General features: G+C 39.6%; 1 protein-coding gene across 1 annotated transcript in view; it reads left to right on the plus strand.

Moving 5' to 3' along the window:
* Positions 1–1,652: 1,652 nt before the first annotated feature.
* Positions 1,653–20,441, plus strand: part of zmp:0000001082 (integrin alpha-D) — a 50,461-nt gene continuing 31,672 nt past the window's right edge. Inside the window, exons 1-5 of the mRNA XM_036564640.1 lie at positions 1,653–1,917; positions 14,101–14,218; positions 14,355–14,449; positions 14,595–14,659; positions 16,058–16,172. Coding sequence (XP_036420533.1) covers positions 1,881–1,917; positions 14,101–14,218; positions 14,355–14,449; positions 14,595–14,659; positions 16,058–16,172 — 430 coding nt within the window. The 5' untranslated portion in view covers positions 1,653–1,880. The remainder of the gene's footprint in view (positions 1,918–14,100; positions 14,219–14,354; positions 14,450–14,594; positions 14,660–16,057; positions 16,173–20,441) is intronic.

Consider the following 20,441-nt stretch of genomic DNA (forward strand, 5'->3'; position numbering starts at 1 on the left):
TGTGAGTGTGTGTTTCAGTGTGTGTGTGTGTGTGTGTGTGTGTGTTTCAGTGTGTGTGTGTGTGTGTAGTGTGTGTGTGTGTGTGTGTTTCAGTGTATGTGTTTCAGTGTGTGTGTGTGTGTGTGTTTCAGTGTATGTGTGTGTGTGTGTGTGTTTCAGTGTGTGTGTGTAGTGTGAGTGTGTGTGTGTGTGTAGTGTGAGTGTGTGTGTGTAGTGTGAGTGTGTGTGTGTGTGTAGTGTGAGTGTGTAGTGTGAGTGTGTGTGTGTGTGTGTGTGTGTGTGTGTGTGTGAGTGTGTGTGTGTGTAGTGTGAGTGTGTGTGTGTGTGTGTGTGTGTGTGTGTGTAGTGTGAGTGTGTGTGTGTGTGTGTGTGTGTGTGTGTGTGTGTGTGTGTGTGTGTGTGTGTGTGTGAGTGTGTGTGTGTGTGTGTGTGTGTGTGAGAGTGTGTGTTGTAAGTGCTGAGGTATGATCACAGTTCCCTCTGTGCAGAACATCCACCCTTCCTGTACCGCCTGCTTCAGCTCGAATGTGTGAGAACCTCAAAAAGAACACAGTTGTGTAGAAACATCTCTGCAGTGTGTGAGAGCTCCAGCCTAACACAGTCAGACATGATAAAGGTCTGAATTTAGACTTTAATACAGTTTCATATTAAACATCAAACACCAACATTTGATTAAAATAATGGGATAAATAATAAAACAGCCTGTCTTTTATCTGAGGGGCGTGGCCTAGTATTCTAATGAGCAGTGACTGACAGCCCTCAGTCCTGCCTGCTGTAGCACTGATGGAGAACCAAACACAGAACAGTGTGAGTGAAGAGGAGGAATGAGTGAAACGGTTCTACACATAGTGTCCATTCACTAAACACATCATCCAGGTTTATATGGAGAACCTTAAAGAAGGTTCTTATTCACTTTACTGCTAAATCTTTACACCAAGAACCTTAAAGAAGATTCTTATGGGATTGGGGATTGGGATTAGACCTTGGGGTTTAGGATTAAGAGTTTGAGAATTAGATTTAAAGGCTGTAGGATTAGGCTTTACAGGTTAAGATTAGGACTAAGGATTTAGAAATTAGGATTACAGGGTTTGGTATTAGGCTTTAGGGATTAGGGACTGGGATTAAGAGTTGGGGCATTTGATTTAAAGGCTGTAGGATTAGGCTTTATAGGTTAAGATTAGGACTAAGGAGTTAGAGATTAAATTTAAGGGGGTTGGTATTAGGCTTTAGGGATTAGGGATTGGGATTAAGAGTTGGGGCATTTGATTTAAAGGCTGTAGGATTAGGTTTTATAGGTTAAGATTAGGACTAAGGAGTTAGAGATTTAGATTTTTTTTTAGGTTTTAGAGATTAGGATTAAGGGATTATTTTTTAGGAGTTAGGGATTGAAACATGGGCAGAACCCTTGGAGAGTAATATGTCTCATAAAGCCGTAGAAGTAATTAAATTAATGTAGTTAATTAACCTCAGAGTTAATCTCTGATTGTTTGTTGCGTGTGGTCTGATCAAAGACTTTTAATAATATGTGATCAGAAGGTTTAGTATGAGAACAGGCCACCCCACTCTCTCTCTCTCTCACTCTATCACGCTCACTCTCTCTCTCTCTCTCTCTCACTCTCTCACGCTCACTCTCTCTCTTTCTCACCTTCACCCAGTAAGATCAGACAGCAGTGTAAACTGTCAAACTCTCATGGCTCTGTAGATGCAGAGCCTCGACCACACAGAAGTGTGAAAGTGCTGCGAGTCGAAACAGGAGGGTGGGAAAGGACAGAGAGAGAGAGAGAGAGAGAGGAAGAGAAAGAGAAAGAGAGGAAGAGAGAGAGAGAGGAAGAGAGAGAAAGAGAGAGAGAGAGAGAGATCAGTGAGCAGGAGAGGCAGCTATGGAGAGGATGAGACTTCTGGTGCTGCTGTTCTACGGTGAGAACCCTGTCTGTTTACCAGTGTAAAACTCTGCTGCCTGTTTTGTTGAAAGCGAAATGTCGGTACCTGTTTTCTGTTCTGTCGTTTTAGCGTTTGTTCCGTTAACGTCTGTTTTTGACTGTTTTCAGTGAGTGTAGTCGTCTAAAACACCACTTCCTGTTTGATCTAACCGCTGATACGATAGAGAACACTACCTGTTTTCTACCCAAACTCGCTCTTCTGTTTAACCTACAGCAGCATGTTCCACTCGGTTACTGCTTCACTCAGCGGCTCTGTATTTCTGTACGATGTGACGGACTGTAGAACGGTTCTAGACACGGAGCTGAATTAGCTTCGGTTAGGTCACCAGCTTTGACCTTGTGTGTGTTCCTCTCTGTTTAGAACGATCTAGAACCACTAGGACTGTCTAGTTGGTCAATTTTAATTGGTTAGATCTGAAGGGTTACAGACTATACCTTGGGGGTTTAGGGATTATGCCGGGTGGTTAGGGATTATGAAGTTGACCTGAGGGGTTGGGGATTAGGATTAGGCCTTAAAATTTAGGCATTCTGAATTTGTTGTGAGGGGTTAGGGGTTAGGATTAGGTTTTAGGGTTTAGGGATAACGAATTTGACCTGATGGGTTAGGGGTTAGGATTAGGCCTTAGAATTTAAGGATTATGAATTTGACCAGAGAGGTTAGGGGTTAGGATTAAGCTTTGGGGGTTAGGGATTAGCTTCCAGTGATTAAACTTTAGAGATTAGGAGTTAGACGTTCAGGATTCAGATCTAGTTTAGAGACTGTTAGGTGAGGGATTAGGCCTTCCGGATTCAGATCTAGTTTAGAGACTGTTAGGTGAGGGATTAGGCCTTCCGGATTCAGATCTAGTTTAGAGACTGTTAGGTGAGGGATTAGGCCTTCCGGATTCAGATCTAGTTAAGGGATTGTTAGGTGAGGGATTCTGGAAATATATAGGGGTCAGCGTCAGGGGTAAGGAGTTCAGGATTGTACAGGATTATGCAGTGAGCTGTGGGGTTAGGGATTATGAGTTTGACCAGAGAGGATAGGTGTTAGGGTTTAGGGGTTTGGCATTAGGGACTAGGCCCTAAAGATTAGGGATTCAGATTTAGGTTAGGGATTAGGTGTTAAGGATTCATACATAGGTTCTAAAATTCTAATTAGCAACCAGTGATTAAGCAGCCAAATCTAGCCTTCCCCTCTTTTTAAAACTATCTAGAACTTCTAGAATTATCTATGGATCCCACTTTGAGGGTGAGGGGTTAAACCTTGAGCGTTAAAAACTAGGCCTTCAGTGTTTGGGGAGCATGGATTTGACCTGCGGGGTGGAGGTTAGGAATTCAGATTTAACATTAGGTGTTAGGAATTAGGGATTACAGTTAACAGGGAGGGCCCAGTTTCAAGGACATGAACATACTTCTTTAGTCTAGAATTAAATAAATTAAATTAATAATTTTCTCAGGAGTCTGAATATACAGTTAAAGTTTGTAGAACCCAGCACTGTAATAATTTCCTAATAACATAAAAACAGCCAGGAATCAAATAATATTTTGAACTTAACTTGGTCAAAAATGTGATAAAAGTCAATAATGTAATAATTTACCCAATAATGTGATACAAAGTCTTAATTGATAATGTACTGATATTTTTATTGATAATGTAATTATTAAATTAATGAGAATTTATTGCATTTTCAGGTTGACCATATGCAATTACATTATTGAAAAGAACAGAAGGTTCCACTGTTGACCCTCAAAAGTGGTCAAATTTCACCGGTTTTCTTATTTTCTCATTTGTAATTATGATTTTCATATGACTGTATTATTCTGTCCAGACTGAGAAAGTTACAGTTTTAAAGAAGTGTGAAAAGTTGAGGATCTTTCTGAAAGTAGTTTAAACTCTTCTGAAACTCTGTCTCAGTGATGCTCCCCTTGCTTCTGGGGTGATTCCTGTGTCCAGCACAGAACACAGGTCCAATAATGTAATTACGTACTTCATTATCTGTAAAAGTATTAATGTATTATCAGTTCAGAGAGTGTCCTACATTATTGGGAAGTTATTATATTGTTGGGTTTATTACGTTTTTTACCAAGTTAAGTGAACGTTTGGGGTTATTAGGTAGGTAAATTAATCTATAGAGCACTTTTCACGCACTGCGGTCACTCAAAGTGCTTTACAGCTGAGAAAATACAGAGATACTTAAAATCAAAATTGAATAAGGAGAATATGTCAGAAAACGGAACATAAAACCTGATTAAAACGTGATATTTTGAAAGAGAAGAATCATTAAAGCTGAATTGATGATCATAGAGCGGCGTTAGAGGAGAGAAGAGCAGCAGAGCTAACAGAGTTTAAACTGATCTGAAAGCTGCTCTAACAGGAACGTTTTCAGGCTGATTTAAAGTGTCCAGTGTCGGCTCTTCTAACGCTCTCTGTCCACTGGGTCCATTTAAGAGCAGCACAGTATTTAAACGCTGCTTCTCCATGTTTAGTCTTCAGCTTCGGACTGACTGACCAGTTCCTAATAATCTGAGAGTTCTGCTCGGCTCATATCGCTGCAGCAGGTCAGATAAATACGCTACTCTTGCACCATTAAGACATTTATAGAGCTCCTTAAAGTCTATTCTGAACAGACTGGTAGTGTAAGGGTTTAAGAATGGAGGGGGTGTGGTTCCTTCTTTAACTCCTAGTGAGACTCTGGCAGCTGCATTCTGAAGCAGCTGAAGCTGTTTGATGGTCTTTTTTTGGGGGTCCAGTTAGGCGAACATTACAGTGATCAACCTTGCTGGATGAAGCAGCTGGTGATTAAGAAGCCTTCGTCAGCCTTGTGTAGGTTCTTCTCTGTTTAGAACTAGAGAGAATGTTAGGTACACACTTAAAAATTAGGGTTCTTTATTAAAGAAAATGGTTCTCTATAGAACCAAAAGGGTTGTTGTATTGTTTCAAGCTTGGCACCATAACCATAGCACCCATAGGGGGAAAAAACATATATATATACATATAGTTTCATATTTAAAATACATGTCAAACACTCGATGCTGAAATACACTCCAAACACTAAAATGTAGTTCAGAATATTTTGCCACATTAACCAAATAATATTTTAAAATAAATTTATTTTGAACTGTATGTGGAAATATTACACACAGACAAAATAACTGTATGTAAATGTGTTTATCAAATCTGTCTGAAAACGTATGAAAATATCCAGAATCCTGTCTGATGCTCTTCACTGTCTGATACCTTTAGAAATGAATTTGTGTTCCAGTATCTTCATTTTAAATCTGATCTAATGATCCTTTATCAGGACAGAAGCGAGTGTTGTGGGTATTGATACTCTGTGAAAATGCAGTTATGATCTGATATCTTGTTTATGTGAAATACATTGTGTGTGAGAGTCTGACTGCAGACGGACATGGTTAATGTAAAGTACAGTGCAGATCACAGAAGAACGTTTAGTTACATCTGGAACCTTCATTACACTCACTGAACACAGATAATAACTACATACTGATAAATGAGTTTTAAAAGATAAATAAGGTAAACACATTGGGAATATATACAGCACCAAAATGGGTTCTCATATTGAAAACAATATATATTCCAAATGTATTTATCAAATATATTTTTGCAATTCTCCATCAGTCTGAAGAACCATTTCACTGTGCAAAGAGCCCTTTAATCATGCAGAAGGCTCTTTGAGTATTCATGGTTCTATAGAACCATTTTCTTTCCTGAAGAACCCTTGAAGAACCATCATTTTAAAGTGTGAATAGTGGTGAATTGCACAAGGTCTAAAGCAGCTACGCCTTTGCGGCCGCACATATCTTACTGGGTGTGTATGTATGTATGTGGACACAAGCAGAAGTTCCAACCACACAGTTCTTCTACTGTGGTTTCCATCTGCAACTGTTCTGTCAGCTAAACAGCAGCTCATCTGCTCAGTAATCATTACCACCTTCTTCAGCCTCACGACCACAAAACTGAGCACTCCTCACAGTCGGTTTAATAAATTACAGACATCACAAAGAATTTTCATCAGTTTATAACAGATATTCTTACGTTTGTGTTCGGACTTCTCCAAAAATGCATTCAGTTATTGAATAATTACTGCTGAATTATTTATAGAAGTACCAGAATAATTAAAAATAACTACCAAATCTGAGGACCGAGAATTGAAATTTTAAGAATAGCTAAAAATACAGTCTCACAGCTTTGGGGGATTTTTGGAGGCTTCTATCTTCACACTGAAGTATATCAAATCTTTCTGACGCGAGTTACGGAAAATGGAAAAAACCATCATGCCTTCATTTCCAAACAACAGCAGTCATGCCTGACAGGCACTAAAATTAGATATAATCAAACCTTGTTATTATTAAAATAGTAAATGTAAAACAGTATTTAAACTGTATTTCATATCTGAGTGTTCAGTTAATCTGTTTGGTGACTGTAAATTAAAATAATTCAGTGATTTATTTTTCACATCTGACAAAGTTTATTTATATAAAACACTGTCTACCAAGAAGTGGAACCCGGCGAAGATCCTCACCCGCAGAAGAACCATGAGGATGCAAAACTGTTACTTGCACATCTCGTTCCTCTTCTGATGTTACATTTCCTCTTGTGATGTGAGAGGCACATATTCGTTATCTAATACAGTTTCATGATTAGATGATATGTTGTTATATTATAATTTTTTTAAATACAAACTGTATTTAACACTTTCATAAAAGCAGCAGGAATTAAAAAATGCACGTGTACAGCTGCCAACGAGGAGCTCGATTTGCATTTCCGACACTGGTGTAAAAGTGAAATACACTCTGTGACTGCAGGGGGACCCCAAGAGCAAAAATGACCAATTCTCACATCATGCTGCTGCTTTAATAGCTTAGAAATCCAAAACCTAAGATTAGTGCTTAATTAATGAAACCATACTGTGATGTAATAAATACCAAAGTTTGAGAGATCTTGTGTACTTCACTGTGGAGATATTGAAGCTCAGATGTTCACCAATGCAAAGAAAATAAATCTGGATATTCAGCAAACTATAAAATAACAAACATGCAGCTCTGAATTATGTATTTTGGTAGGTAAACCTATGTTAAACCAAAGAATAGTTCCTGAAGATTTCATAAATTTAGGATTAGTAGTTCAAAAGTTATGAAGTTATGAATGCACTTTTTTTTTCATAGCTAAAATACTAAAATACAAGCCACGCCCACTTTTTAAAAGCTTCTATATCTCAGAAATAATGAACATACATGTCTAAAATGTTGAGCTCTGTCTACTGGACTGAAATTATTCCTGGAAATATTAAGCTGGTCAGTTGAGGGGTCTTGGGTGGATTGATGTGGATTGACCCAAAGTGATTGTTATTCTCCTATATATGTGGGAAAGCGATGGTGATGAGGATGAAAGGCTTTCTGTCTTTGTCTAAAGCTGGTTTCTGTAGTGTATCAAGATCCTTTTGTGTTTTCATTGCTTGCTTTGAGTAATGATGGAGAGAGAGAGAACGATCGAGGTGTGGTTTTGACTGAACTGTAATCTCTCTCCTTCTGAAAGTCCTAGTTCTCTATTCGAGTAGTTACACAGTCTGGGGGAGCAGCATGGATAAGGTGGCTCATCTGTCTATAGGAATTTTGTGGTTTGCTTCTCTCTGAAAAACAGGCTTGACCAGTTTGTGGCCAGCAAATTACAACAAACAAAGATCTTAGATTTTGATGCCGATAGTAATTTAACGATAACTTACTGTTTTCAGATGTGTGAAAATGAAAAAGTAAAAGAAGCAGAAGTAAAAAGCAAAAGTAGAGTTAAACCATCTGTTCCAGCTTCCTGACTGACTTCAGCACTGTACAAATGTCAGAGACCCACATTAATTCATTTAATTTTCAGCCAAAACAGCCACTAAGCTATAAGTTCTTCATTTATCAGGAGATGTTTGTGAGGAGATTAGAAGTGAGATAATCCACTTGCATCATGAAGAAGAAAGTCAAAGTGAAAAAGTGGAGTTTTTATAAAACTGGAATTCAAAAACTGATTTAAAGCTCCAGAGAAAATGTTCCTCCTAACAACCACCTGGAAGAGCTGGTCGACCCCAAAACTGCCCCCATCAGATAAACAGCACTTAAAGCTTTCATCTCTGAGAGAGAGGAGAAAATCAAGCTGATCAGATCTGAAAACATCCACAGGTGTTTCTGTCCATCCTTCCACTGTGAGAAGACGACTCAGCGCTGTGGGTCTGAAAGGATGTGTAGCTGATCAAGAAGAACCTCACTGAGAAAAGGAGACGGACACATCAAACAAAGAAGCTGAACGATGGACTGACCACCCCAGAGTCCAGACCTCTACCACTGAATGTATCCGGGAACCCCAGGTGGTTACTAAGGTGTTGCTATGGTATCACAAGTGGTTGCTAAGATGTTGCTGAGCCATTATTATAGTATCCCAGGTGATTGCTAAGATGTTGCCAAGGTGTGACCAGGCTGTTGCTGTGGTATCCCAGGTGGTTGCTTAGATGTTGCTGAGCCAGTAGTATAGTATCCCAGGTGATTGCTAAGGTGTTACCAGGCTGTTGCTATGGTATCCCAGATGGTTGCCAAAGTGTTGCTAGGCTGTTGCTGTGGTTTCCCAGGTGGTTGCTAAGATGTTGCTAGGCCATTACTGTGGAATCCAAGGTGAATGCCATAGTGCTGCTAGGCTGTTGCTGTGGTATCCCAGGTGGTTGGTAAGGTGTTGCTAGACTGTTGCTATGGTATCCTAGGTGGTTGGTAAGATGTTGCTGGGCCATTACTGTGGAGTCCAAGGTGGTTGCCATAGTGCTGCTAGGCTGTTGCTATGGTATCCCAGGTGGTTGCTAAGATGTTGCTGGGCCATTACTGTGGAATCCCAGGTGGTTGGTAAGGTGTTGCTAGGCTGTTACTGTGGAATCTCAGGTGGGTGCAAAGGTGGTGCTAGGCTGTTGCTATGGTATCCCAGATGGTTGCTAAGATATTGCTCGGGCAGTGGTATTACTTGGATCCAAAAAGCAGAAAATGGTCAACCAGCTTCTAAGACTGAACATTGGAGGTGTGTCTGCAGATTCTTTGAGGAACTGAAAGTGAGGCTCCTGAACAGAATGGAAGCTGGAACAAAGGAGAGGAGTGACTCACTGACTCACACAGCTGAGAGTAGATTGAGCTGATTGGTATAATTTTCCATTAAATGTGTTTTTTTCTGGTGCTGGAACATGAAAAACCTGTAATGGCTGTTTTGACTGGAATTTAAACGCTCATTCGGTCGACTGCAGGCAGAGATTCTGAACAAGGCCTTGGATTTCCTGACACAACCTTTAAAGTCCTAACAGATTATAACTCTGACTGCTTTCTGCAGATGTTCCTGCGTGACGGAAACACTGGGGATCAAACGCTACCCAACTTTAATTTCACTGAATCAAACGAAACTCTGAACTCACACAAACTCTTGTGTTCTCCTGTTACCAGGAAACACAGATAAACAGACGTGGAGCTGCTGCTGTTTTCTCTGCTGTTTGTTCTGACTCAGTAATGAGTCAGCAGGTAATCCTGTCTCAGTGAGGATCAACTCTGAGTCTAATCTAGTATAAACTGGTCAATGACTCAATCTGAATTCCTCCAACAGCCAATAAAAGCCGAGAGCACAAACGGGAGAAAATACAGCCAGTAAACGAAGAACAATGGTGAAAAGTCTCTCACGTCTGAGTTTAAGGCTCAATCGAGTTTATGACCATCTAAAACCCTAAAAAATACCAAACTGATCACATCTTTAATCCATGATCCCAAGGCTAGTGAAGCCAAGGCTTTAGAGGAGTCAGTTCAGATTGGGTCTCTGATCAGTTTATATTAGATTAGACTAGATCAAAAAAAACATATCTGATAAACTCTGACTCGTCTGAAACGTGATCAGGCATTAATATCTGACTCTGTGCCCCTCAAACTAACTAGCACTCATTATTTGAGGAAGATGTGTGGAACGAGGTTTGGAAGAATGTGAACTCTATCAGCATCTGCAACAAAGCAAAGGCTATTAAATCATCACAGTGAATTTGAGGAGGATTTTCTCCTACGAGTCCTAAATGTGAGGTAGAGACAGGCAGCCTCACTCATTGTTTGTGGACTTGTTACTCAATTCAAAAATTCTGGGGGGAGATCTCACAGGAACTGTACACTGGTAAAATGGGAGGTCAGCTCAACTCAAAATGATGTAGTAACTGATTACATGGCTTTTCCTGAGCTGACTCAACTTGAGGACACAGGATTTCACACAACTTAAACTTCTTAGTTGAGTCGAAATTTCTCTGAATGTTTTCATTCTTCACCTCAGATAAATCAATAAAATTAATTTGTTTTTTATGCTCAGTCTTGCAACTAGCCAGGACTCTCTCCATCACGCAGTCCTGCTAGGTGTCTTTCTTCTTGGATACGCACTTACTGATGGCTGTGGAATCACTGGGGCTCAAACTCACAACCTCCTGCTGGGATGATGGCTTAGCCCACTGCAGCACTCAGGATCACATGAAGCAGCTCAGATTTTGTGTCTACAAATGTTTAAAACACTGAAGAGAATATTAGTTGTTTTAACTTTAAAGCAGGGCGTCGTCCCATGTGGAGCAGCTGTCTAATAATTCATCCCAACATCAGGAGGTTGTGAGTTTGAATCCCAGCAATGCCACAGCTGTAAATATCCAGAAGCCCAAGAGGAAAACAGGCCAGATTGGACCGTATAATAGAAGGAGCGCCAGCTAGTGGGGAAACTGGGTAAAAAACACAAACTCAGTCTTGTTTATCTAACTGAGATGCAGAGCTCGAAACAGCAGCTGGGAGAACCTTTGACTCAGCTAAGCAGTTTGAGTTGGATGAACTCAACGTTGGGTCAACTCAAAAAAACCTGTGTAATCAGTTACTGTAAAATTTTAAGCTGAGCTGACGTCTCATTTTTTACAGTGTACAAGACGTTTGGAACTGACGTAAGAGGGGACCCATTGTGTTTAATGCTTGAGTAGCCAAATAAATATATTACAGATAAGTTTCAGAAAAAATCTGCAATGTGTTAACATTCTGTGCAAGGAAGCGCATTATTGAATAGTAATAATATGATAATTCACTGTGCTGCTCCTGAAATGTGGGTAAAGCTTCAGTCAGCATGAATGTTTGTGTCTGTAAGCTGGGTGTTTATTTTCCCTCCCTTTTCTCTGTGTTGTGCATGACTGATGAATGATTCCTATGTTGAGAAAAACATAATATTATTAGAAATTATTTGTAAACACATTAGTCAGCAGAAATGAGCGGTAATGTTGATCAAAGTGAAGCACAGGAACTCTTGGCTGTTATGCAGTATTATGGGATTTGGTCAAATTAAGGCACCTTAGCAGACAGCTGGCCTATGCTGCCTTCAGAACAGGACAACACCAATGTGACCTTAAATGCCGCCTACTTAGTCAGCTGCCTCCTGAAAGGACCACTCCAATGGTCTTGACTGCAACACTAATTGAAAGTGTTCAGTGCAGTGGTGGAGCTGAGATCCACCCATGCCCACAAACTCAGCTACCACAGTTACCGCAGGTGCCATGCAGATGCTGAGTGGTTAATAACCGCCTTCTACATGCTGATGGTTATCTGAAGAACTACTGGGTGGTATAAGAAAAAGATGGGACAACCCTGTTTTCAAGAGTTCTAGTTCATTAGGTCTACCAGGCTTGTAGCTACAGTCACTGGCCGTTTTATCTGAAACACCTACCATACCAGGTCGGTGTACAGTTAGAGACTCTAGCTTATCTGTTTCTGTACAGTTCATCACCCCCCCACCACATTCATCATTAGTCATTTTCTAACCACACGTCCACTGCTGTCACTGTTCTAGTACACTCTGGTTCTCTTGTTGGTGATGTACTAGTGTTGGTGACTTCATCTTCACCTGGCAGAGTAAAGAATTCACGAAAGTCTTATTAACTTCAGCAGCAGGTTTAAGCAAAGACAGAGCAGGAGATCTTCAAGTAACATTAGTTGAAGTTGGCACTGAGCTTGAGCACCAGAAGACCTTTGGTTCTGGACAGATGAACAGTGGAAAAAGAACACTTACCTTTTTCTGGAGCCAAAGTTCTGCTGCTTTATTTGGTGGAAAAAACACCCTAACTTCACATCAGCAGTGTGGACATCACACACCCTTAAAAATAACGGTTCTTCAAGGGTTCTTTAGTAAAGCAATGGTTCTGCATGCAATCATAACACTCAAAGAATCCTTTGCATGATTAACGGGTTCTCTGCATCGTGAAAGCATTCTTCGGATTAATGGAGAACGTGCTGACCAAACTTTGTTTGTTAACCATATTTTTAAAATACATTTATTTGTTATTTTATTTTTGAGCTGTGTGTGGTTTTAGTAAAGCTGGAACACAAATTCATTTCTGTGTAACAATAGAAGAACCCATTTGGTGCTATACTGAACCCTTTTCACAAAGGTTCTATGCAGAACCATATAAAACACCTTCTCCATCAATCTGAACGATGCTTTACACAGTAGAGAACACATTAATCATGCAAATGAATATTTGCGTGCTCATGGTTCATTTTTGAGAGAACCCTTGTAGCACCATCATTTTTAAGAGTGTATGATACGATTTTCACCTTGTTTGCTGCAAGATTGAAAGATTTCTCCATCAGTGTGAAAGGATGACATTGTTTGGACATGAATGGAGTTAGTGAAGTGTGCACATGCAGACAAGTACAGAGTATAAATTCACATCCATACAATCTGATGGCTGCTAGTATGTGAAGATAGCTAGCAAACAAGATACCTGATTTAGCCCATTTAGATGCTTTAGGCTTGCAGAGAACTTGGTATCATTAACTGAAGTTGTCCTAATAGTTCAGTCAGGACCCCTTTAATCAACGAACATATTTTATTTTAATGTGCTGTAAGTCATATTTAGCTGAGTGGCTCTGCTCTGGGACATTCCTGCCCTTCCATGTGCATCCATGGAAAGCCTAAGGCAGGGAGAGCAGCAGGAAGACCCCCCCTCCCCCACCCCAGGGTACAGAACAGAGCAGGCGTCAACAACAACATTACAGTGATCAAGAAAGACACAGCATGAAGGAGGAGTTGGGGTGGAGGGGGTTTGCAGAGGAAGCAAAATAACTAGCTGGTGATGTGAGATTGTGGCCTGAGCTTGACTCTGTGGCCTGCCGGAACTAACACTATGCTCGAATTATCTTTATCTGACGCAGCACTGTGAAGTGTTATAGCAGCCTGGCATAATGTCTTCTTTTGCTCACTATCAGAGAATCTGGTGTGTTTCATACTTTAATGTGATCAAGGACAGGACTGATGTGATGCACCACAAAAATGTGGAAATATCTCTCTTAACAGCTTTGAACATCATGGTACACAGTCCTTATAGGAAAGTCTGTCCACTCGACAGCCTCCAGGTCTTTTATGTTCACTCGAGACAGGGTTTATGATACTAAACGATTTATTATTATTAGGAATAAGGAAAATAAGAATTTTTGTTTTATTTTAAACAATTATTTTAAAATTTTTCCTTGTTGAATATTCTTACTTCATATATTTTGTTGTACTTTTATGTTGTTTTCATTTGTCTCTTTGTTAACCACTTTGAGCTGCATTTGAATGTATGAATGTTTTATTATTATTATTATTATTATTATTATTATTATTATTGTCCTGTGTAGTAGCTGTTTGAATATGCTAGACTCTTCAAGGGCTTTTAGTAAAGGGAATGGTTCTTTTTAGGAACATAAGTTAATATATAAAACCATTTGGATGCTTAAACAGTTCTTTGTGTGGCTGCATGGTGAAATAGTTCTTCAGATTGATAGAGAATGTGTTGTATATGGTTCTATCTAGCACCAAAAAGGGTTCTGATATTGTCAAGTTTCTCAAAAAAGAGAAACCCTTTCTGGTGCCATATAGAAACATTTTCAAAAAGGGTCTAGGTAGAACCGTACACAACACTTTCTCCATCAATCTGAAGAACCATTTCACCATGCAAGGAACCACTTAAGCTTAACATGGTTCTATATCGAACTCATGTTTCTAAATAGAACCATTCCCTTTACTAAAGAACCCTCGAAGAACCATCTTTTTAGAGAATGTAGCTCAATGACGATGTGCTAAGTCTCTCTGTATGTGTTTGTCTCTCTGGTGTTCCAGCTGTGTCAGTGTCAGACGGGTTCAACATCGATGTAACAAACCCAGAGAGGTTCTCGGGGAGTGAAGAGGATTTTTTCGGTTATCGGGTTCTACAGTATCAGTCTGACACAAGCAAACAGTGAGTACACACTCAGACAGGAAATGAACTTTCTTCCTACTGTGATTAATGGTCATTCTTTCGGTGGAGAGTTGGTAGGTTAATTGCTTAATTGGTCAGTTGGTTAGTTTTGTTAATTGTATTTTCTGCTTGGCAGGATCATCGTTAGTGCTCCTTTAAAAGCAAACCGGTCAGGCGCCGTTTATAGCTGCATGCTAAATGCAACAAACTGCAACCTGATATATCAGCAAGGTAAACAAACACATACACTTCTGTTTCCACCTCCATACTACCTGCAGTACTGAGCACTGTAGCTGAACATCAACCACAGTAACCAAAATAAAATAACAACCCCACTTCAGAACAATTCAGTCTAATCAGATTTATTGACCCACAGATGATAACGGCCAGTTCTTCGGGATGTCCATGGCAGTGAGGTCCACCCCTTCAGGCGGGCTGACTGTAAGTGTGGAAATAAAAGTCTAAATTTTATAACTTGAAAAAACACTAAAATTCATACAATTAAGAAAGATCGTATTTTAGCTGTTCAGGTTTTCTTGACTAGTCAAAGTCATCTGGGCATCAATACAACGTTTTCAAGATATTAATAGTGATGTTTCTATATATATATATATATATATTATATATATATATATATATATATATATACTACTAATAAAAAGGCTTGGATTGTTTTGATCTAAAGGCTTATATTTCAGAAAATATTACCATATTTTAAACTGTATGTGAAAATATTACACACAGACAAAATAACTGTAAATGTGTTTATAAATCCATCTGAAAATGTGTGAAAACATCCAGAATCCTGTCTGATCTCTTCACTGTCTGATACCTTTAGAGATGAATTTGTGTTCCAGTATCTTCATTTTAAATCTGATCTAATGATCCTTTAACAGGACAGAAACGAGTGTTGTGGGTATTGATACTCTGTGAAAATGCAGTTATGATCTGATATCTTGTTTATGTGAAATACATTGTGTGTGAGAGTCTGACTGCAGACGGACATGGTTAATGTAAAGTACAGTGCAGATCACAGAAGAACGTTTAGTTACATCTGGAACCTTCATTACACTCAACTGAACACAGATAATAACTAATACTGATAAATGAGTTTTAAAAATGTATTTAAATACATATTTGGCCATTTTCATATGTTGCAAAAATATATTTGATAAACACATTTGGAGTATGTTTTCTTCCTAATTGGGAACCTGACACTGCTGCAAGCTGCACAACAGCATTGCAGTAATGACTGTCACAATGTCACAAACCTAAGATTTCTTCATTTACTGCATCAAGGTTGTGGCTCCTAATTCAACCAGTTTTATTCGTGGTCCTGTGAGTCTTGAGTCTGAGTCAATTTTTTTAAAACAAGTGGTCTTCAGAAGCCAAAGACGTCTCAGTATATGTGTATGGTCTTTATTCCTGTTGGTAAAACAACTTTGATGGCTCCTTGTGAAGCTTAAGAGCTTAAGAGAAGGGCAGGTATATGCAGAGCTGCATCAGGACAAAGGAGGGCTAACTTCTAAAAGAATCTAAAACAGAAGATAGTCTGGATTTGTTCTACACTCTTCCAGTCTCTGTATATAAAACTGTATAGTTTTGATATCTTCACTACTATGCCCAAACGTTTGACTGATAATGTAAGACTGAGCTATAACTGTGACATTGCAAGTCTTAAATGTGTGATGGAGCAATTCTCTCAGCACAAGCCTGACCATCCTGTATTGCTAAACCTGGGCAGAGCCATTTGAGAACACAACACGTCTGATATAGGTTTAGTTTCTGTTACTTATATTAATTGTTGTAACCTGTTTGGACCCTGTGGTTGTGATTTAGAGCTGCAGTCCCAGTCTCGCTCATGACTGTGATGGAAACTCGTACCTGAACGGCATCTGCTACCACTTCAACGGTCAACTGCAGCCCATCGCTAACAACACGGTCGCTTTCCAAGGTACCAGCAGTTCAGCATGGCTTTGCAGATTCAGACCCATTACAATGGCTTTTTCCCGCCTATTCAGTTCAGTGTAACTACAACATATAACTCCATATTTGGCCATCTTAAAATCCAGACTTAAGACACCTTCTTTTTCTTGACACTTCAGCACTTTCTCTCTACACTTCCCTAGAATGATTTGTTTACTTCCTTAGACAGTGTTGCACTTTGTAACTTTTCAACACTTTATTATACTTTCTGAGTTTTTACTCTGTCTTCTTTAAAAAAATCATTGTCTCAGGGTGAATCCAACAAGCTGTACCTTGTTGAGGTATTTATTTATGCTAAGCTTAATCAACTCCCACTGGGGCTAACACTGTTATCCCAAGGACTGATTAATGCCCAGAAGTCTGTAAACTCCAGACTTTCTTCTGAAATGAAGTGTTATTAGTGAGTTTGTGCTGCAGTAACAGCCTCTACTCTTCTGGGAAGGCCTTATAATAGATCAGGGGTCGGCAACATGCGGCTCTGGAGCCACAGGCAGCTCTTTCACTGCCCTGTTGTGGCTCCACAGCAGAATCAGATTAGTAGGTAAAAATAAAATAATCCTCCTTTACAGTAAAATAAAGCTCTGCTGATCGTTCAACACAGTTTAACAATAAATGGTCTTAAACTCTGGAGTTAATGTAGAACTGCTAATTCACCCTTTAACCCTGAAGATCAGTGCAGACTGCTGGTCACCATAGCAACGCAGACAACAGTCTCACCTAGCTAGTAGCTAACGAAACGGCAAAGAGAGAGATTTAAGACAAACATCGATAATTTAGAGACGAATGGACTTATTTGTGTTTATAATCACTCCAGCTGGTTTCCTCATATGTTTAATCTGCAATGAGAAACTAAAACACTAAAAGTCGCAAAGCTAAAGCTGAAGTTTCTTATTCACCAGCTTTTTGAATTTGAAATTTTCCTGTTCCACCTTAAATCGTACAGCAGTTACATCCTGGCGCCTCAGGCACCATTTCAGTCTTGTAAAAAGTCGAAAAATTAGAGTCATTTTACAAGAAACTGTTCTGCTTTTGAAGAAAAGTTTACTACCAGAGATGCAAGAAAAGCAGCTACACCTGAGCTAAAACTTAAAGCAGAGCAAAGTCTGCATTTTCATTTATATTAAATTTTATACATTTATCCTATATTAGCACATCAGCACATACTGAGACATATTTACAGCCAAGATGGTAAAATGTTGACATAAAATGACATAAAAGGTTGTGGCTCCCAAAGTGGTTTGATTTTTGCTGAAAGGACAAAATGGCTTTTCTTAACATTTGGGTCGCGACCCCTGCACTAGATGTTGAACATTGCTGTGAGGATTTGATTGAGCATTGGTCAGGTACTGACGTTGGATGGTGTTGTTTATTAAGTAGCGATGATGTGAAGATGATGAAGGAGACTCCGCTGACACTGTCTTCATTGTATAAGATGTTTATTACAAAGTAAAACAGTATCATATCAAGCACTATAAAGTACCTGAGAGGGGATCCGTACCAATTCTAAAGTGTCCCCCCCAGAACACTATAGCCTACCGCTTATATAGGCTGCTTGTTGTTAAAACAGGAGACAGAACATATGGTTCTTTTTAAAATGATCTCATCTATTTGGAACTAAGAGAAGAAGGGAGAAAGTTAGAGACCTACTCCCTGTGGGCCTTTGGACCAGGTGGCTCCCTTAACTTAAACATTCCAAACCCCTGCAAAAACAGACCTGCAAAACAGATACTTGGAACTTGTTGAGTGTTGCTAAGTGTTGTTGCCTTCTTTTATAAAGTCACACATACATATTTGCGGTGGTAACAAAATAACAGGTCCTCCTACACATGCTTCCTACAGCATGAACTTAGCAATGCAACAACTTTCTGGAGTGTGAGAGCGAAAAAAACCTGTCAGGCAGCTATCATTCCTGAAATGTCCATCACACAATCTAGACAGGAAAATTTTCTCACGATCCCTCTGCCTTAGGTGACCACATAGAATACTCCGGACTACTTTAAATAGAGGAATTTTGACAAGTTGTATATGGATATGACTTAAGCAAATACATATGAAAACCTCAGAAAATAAAATCAAAACAATGTCCACATTCAGGCTGGTCGACCCATCAGACCTTCCAATGGACCTTTCCCTGCCTAACACCCCTATCCCTAAGCACCCGAAGAAAAAAAAAAAAAAAAAAAACATCTGAGGTCCCAATGTACTTTACCCCCTAACAGAAACCATCAGTCTTCAATCAATTAAAACAAAGAAAGTTGGATCTTAAGGAAGTGTTATACATTTAAGTACTACTCATGCAATAAACAACTCAAACACTCAATCCAACTAGTATGTCTTACTAGGATTATCACTTCCTTATAAATGTCCTCTATAGGCATAAGACATAAAAATGTATCACACTGCAGCTCCTCAGCAGCGTCAACTCTCAGTGTAGTGTCGATGATGTGTTGACTCTGGGCATTGTATCACAGTGTCCTTAAGATCCAACCACCCTTACAGTGGTCTTCCCCAACATCGTTCTTGAAGGACAGAAAAGAAAACCACCAACCAGTATCTTTTGCAAAAACAACAGATGCAAACTGAAACATCACATATGGGTTAACACCTTATAAGTAAATGTGAAATTCACAGTATCATACTTTCAGATTACTCCAAGTTATAAATCACCTTTTTCATTTCCCCCTGCAATCATCACACTCTATAGTAGGAGGCCACTAAATACCCAAATAGTAACAGAAATAAATGTCAAGACTATAATAGGAGTAGATATTCAAAATGGATATTTCTCCATCAGCTCGCCTTCTATCACCACTTCCTCATCATCGTCTGTCAATATAGACACTATGTAGTAATGGCATCTGAACTTGATCTCCAGGCATCACAACTCCAACCCATCTCAATATCATAGCCTTCGCAAAGGTCAACAACAACGTACAGAAACAGAACATCACACTCAATGATATAAGAACTTCTCCCAACGGTCCTAATCTCTCCTGTAACCAAGCATTCGCAGACCATCCAGCTCCTTCCGATGGGCCAAACGCATCCCTTACATGCTTCAATGCATCTATGACACTAGTCATACCGTCAGAACTATCAGGAATCAAAGTATAACAGGCATCACCAGTTAAGCTCAGAGCCACACATAGGCCACCCTTGTTTGGCCAAAAGATAATCAAGAGCCATGTCATGTTTCAGCATCGTCAGTCTGTGACTCTTTTGAGTATTTGACAAGTATTCAAAACCTCTTATAGTCTCATTTGCAAAATCCTGTAGGGTGTAGGTAATATTATCAATGTGATCTGTCAAAAATGTCACACCATACCATGGAAATAATCCTATACCCCACTTCTCTCCTAGACTTATCCTCCAATGATAGGACACCAGATTATGAAATTGTGCTAGTTCCCTTTCTTACTTTCAGAAATAGCATCAGATTGAATCTCATCAGAAACTTTTCCCTTCTGGACAGTAAAAACCTCATATGGAAGCTTCAACGTTGCCATGTAACAGCATCCTATCCACCCATACGGTAGAAATAAATATGTCTTATCACCACAAACCCCACAGATTTCACTTTCAACGGATCAGGGATGGCTGTTATCATTTTTTCATACCGATTGTTATGCATCCCTATGGCTCAGAGGTTTCCCTGGACTCCATCTCCCAGAATCCTCTGGGGGATCACATGACTCCTGACCCTCCACCATGCTCCTATCACAGGTCTCTCTCTCCTGAGTACTGATCTGTTACACCTGTGACCTCTTATCAGCTTCAGTAAAAAGCCTGGGCTTTTAGAACAGTTCAGTGCGAGGTATTGCTTCTTTCTAGAGCCACTGAGTGTTTATTTCCTGTGTTGTGCTTTCCAGTTTTGACTATTCATCTGTATTTTGACTCACCTGTTTTTGCCTGACCCCTTTTGGATTGTGTTGGCCTGTTGTTATGTTTGTGATTCTTTACTTGCTGCCCTTTCTGGATTTGACCTGTACCTGTTTCCTGACAACGATTTTGATTGATGATTCAAACAGTAAAGCTTTTTTGGTCTCTCTATCTGCGAGCGTCTGAGTGGTTCACCACACATGGACAATTCCATTTTCTAACCGATCTTACAGAATGAGTTAACTGCTGGAACCATAAGTTCCTACCTGCCCATGAGTCTGCGATTTGTAACACCTAGGAATCAAATCCACATGCCTTCCACTTAGTTTCTGTCTTCTGTAATACACAATAATGGTCA

Source organism: Colossoma macropomum, unplaced genomic scaffold, assembly GCF_904425465.1.
Source record: "Colossoma macropomum unplaced genomic scaffold, Colossoma_macropomum, whole genome shotgun sequence".
In the NCBI taxonomy this organism is placed as follows: domain Eukaryota; kingdom Metazoa; phylum Chordata; class Actinopteri; order Characiformes; family Serrasalmidae; genus Colossoma; species Colossoma macropomum.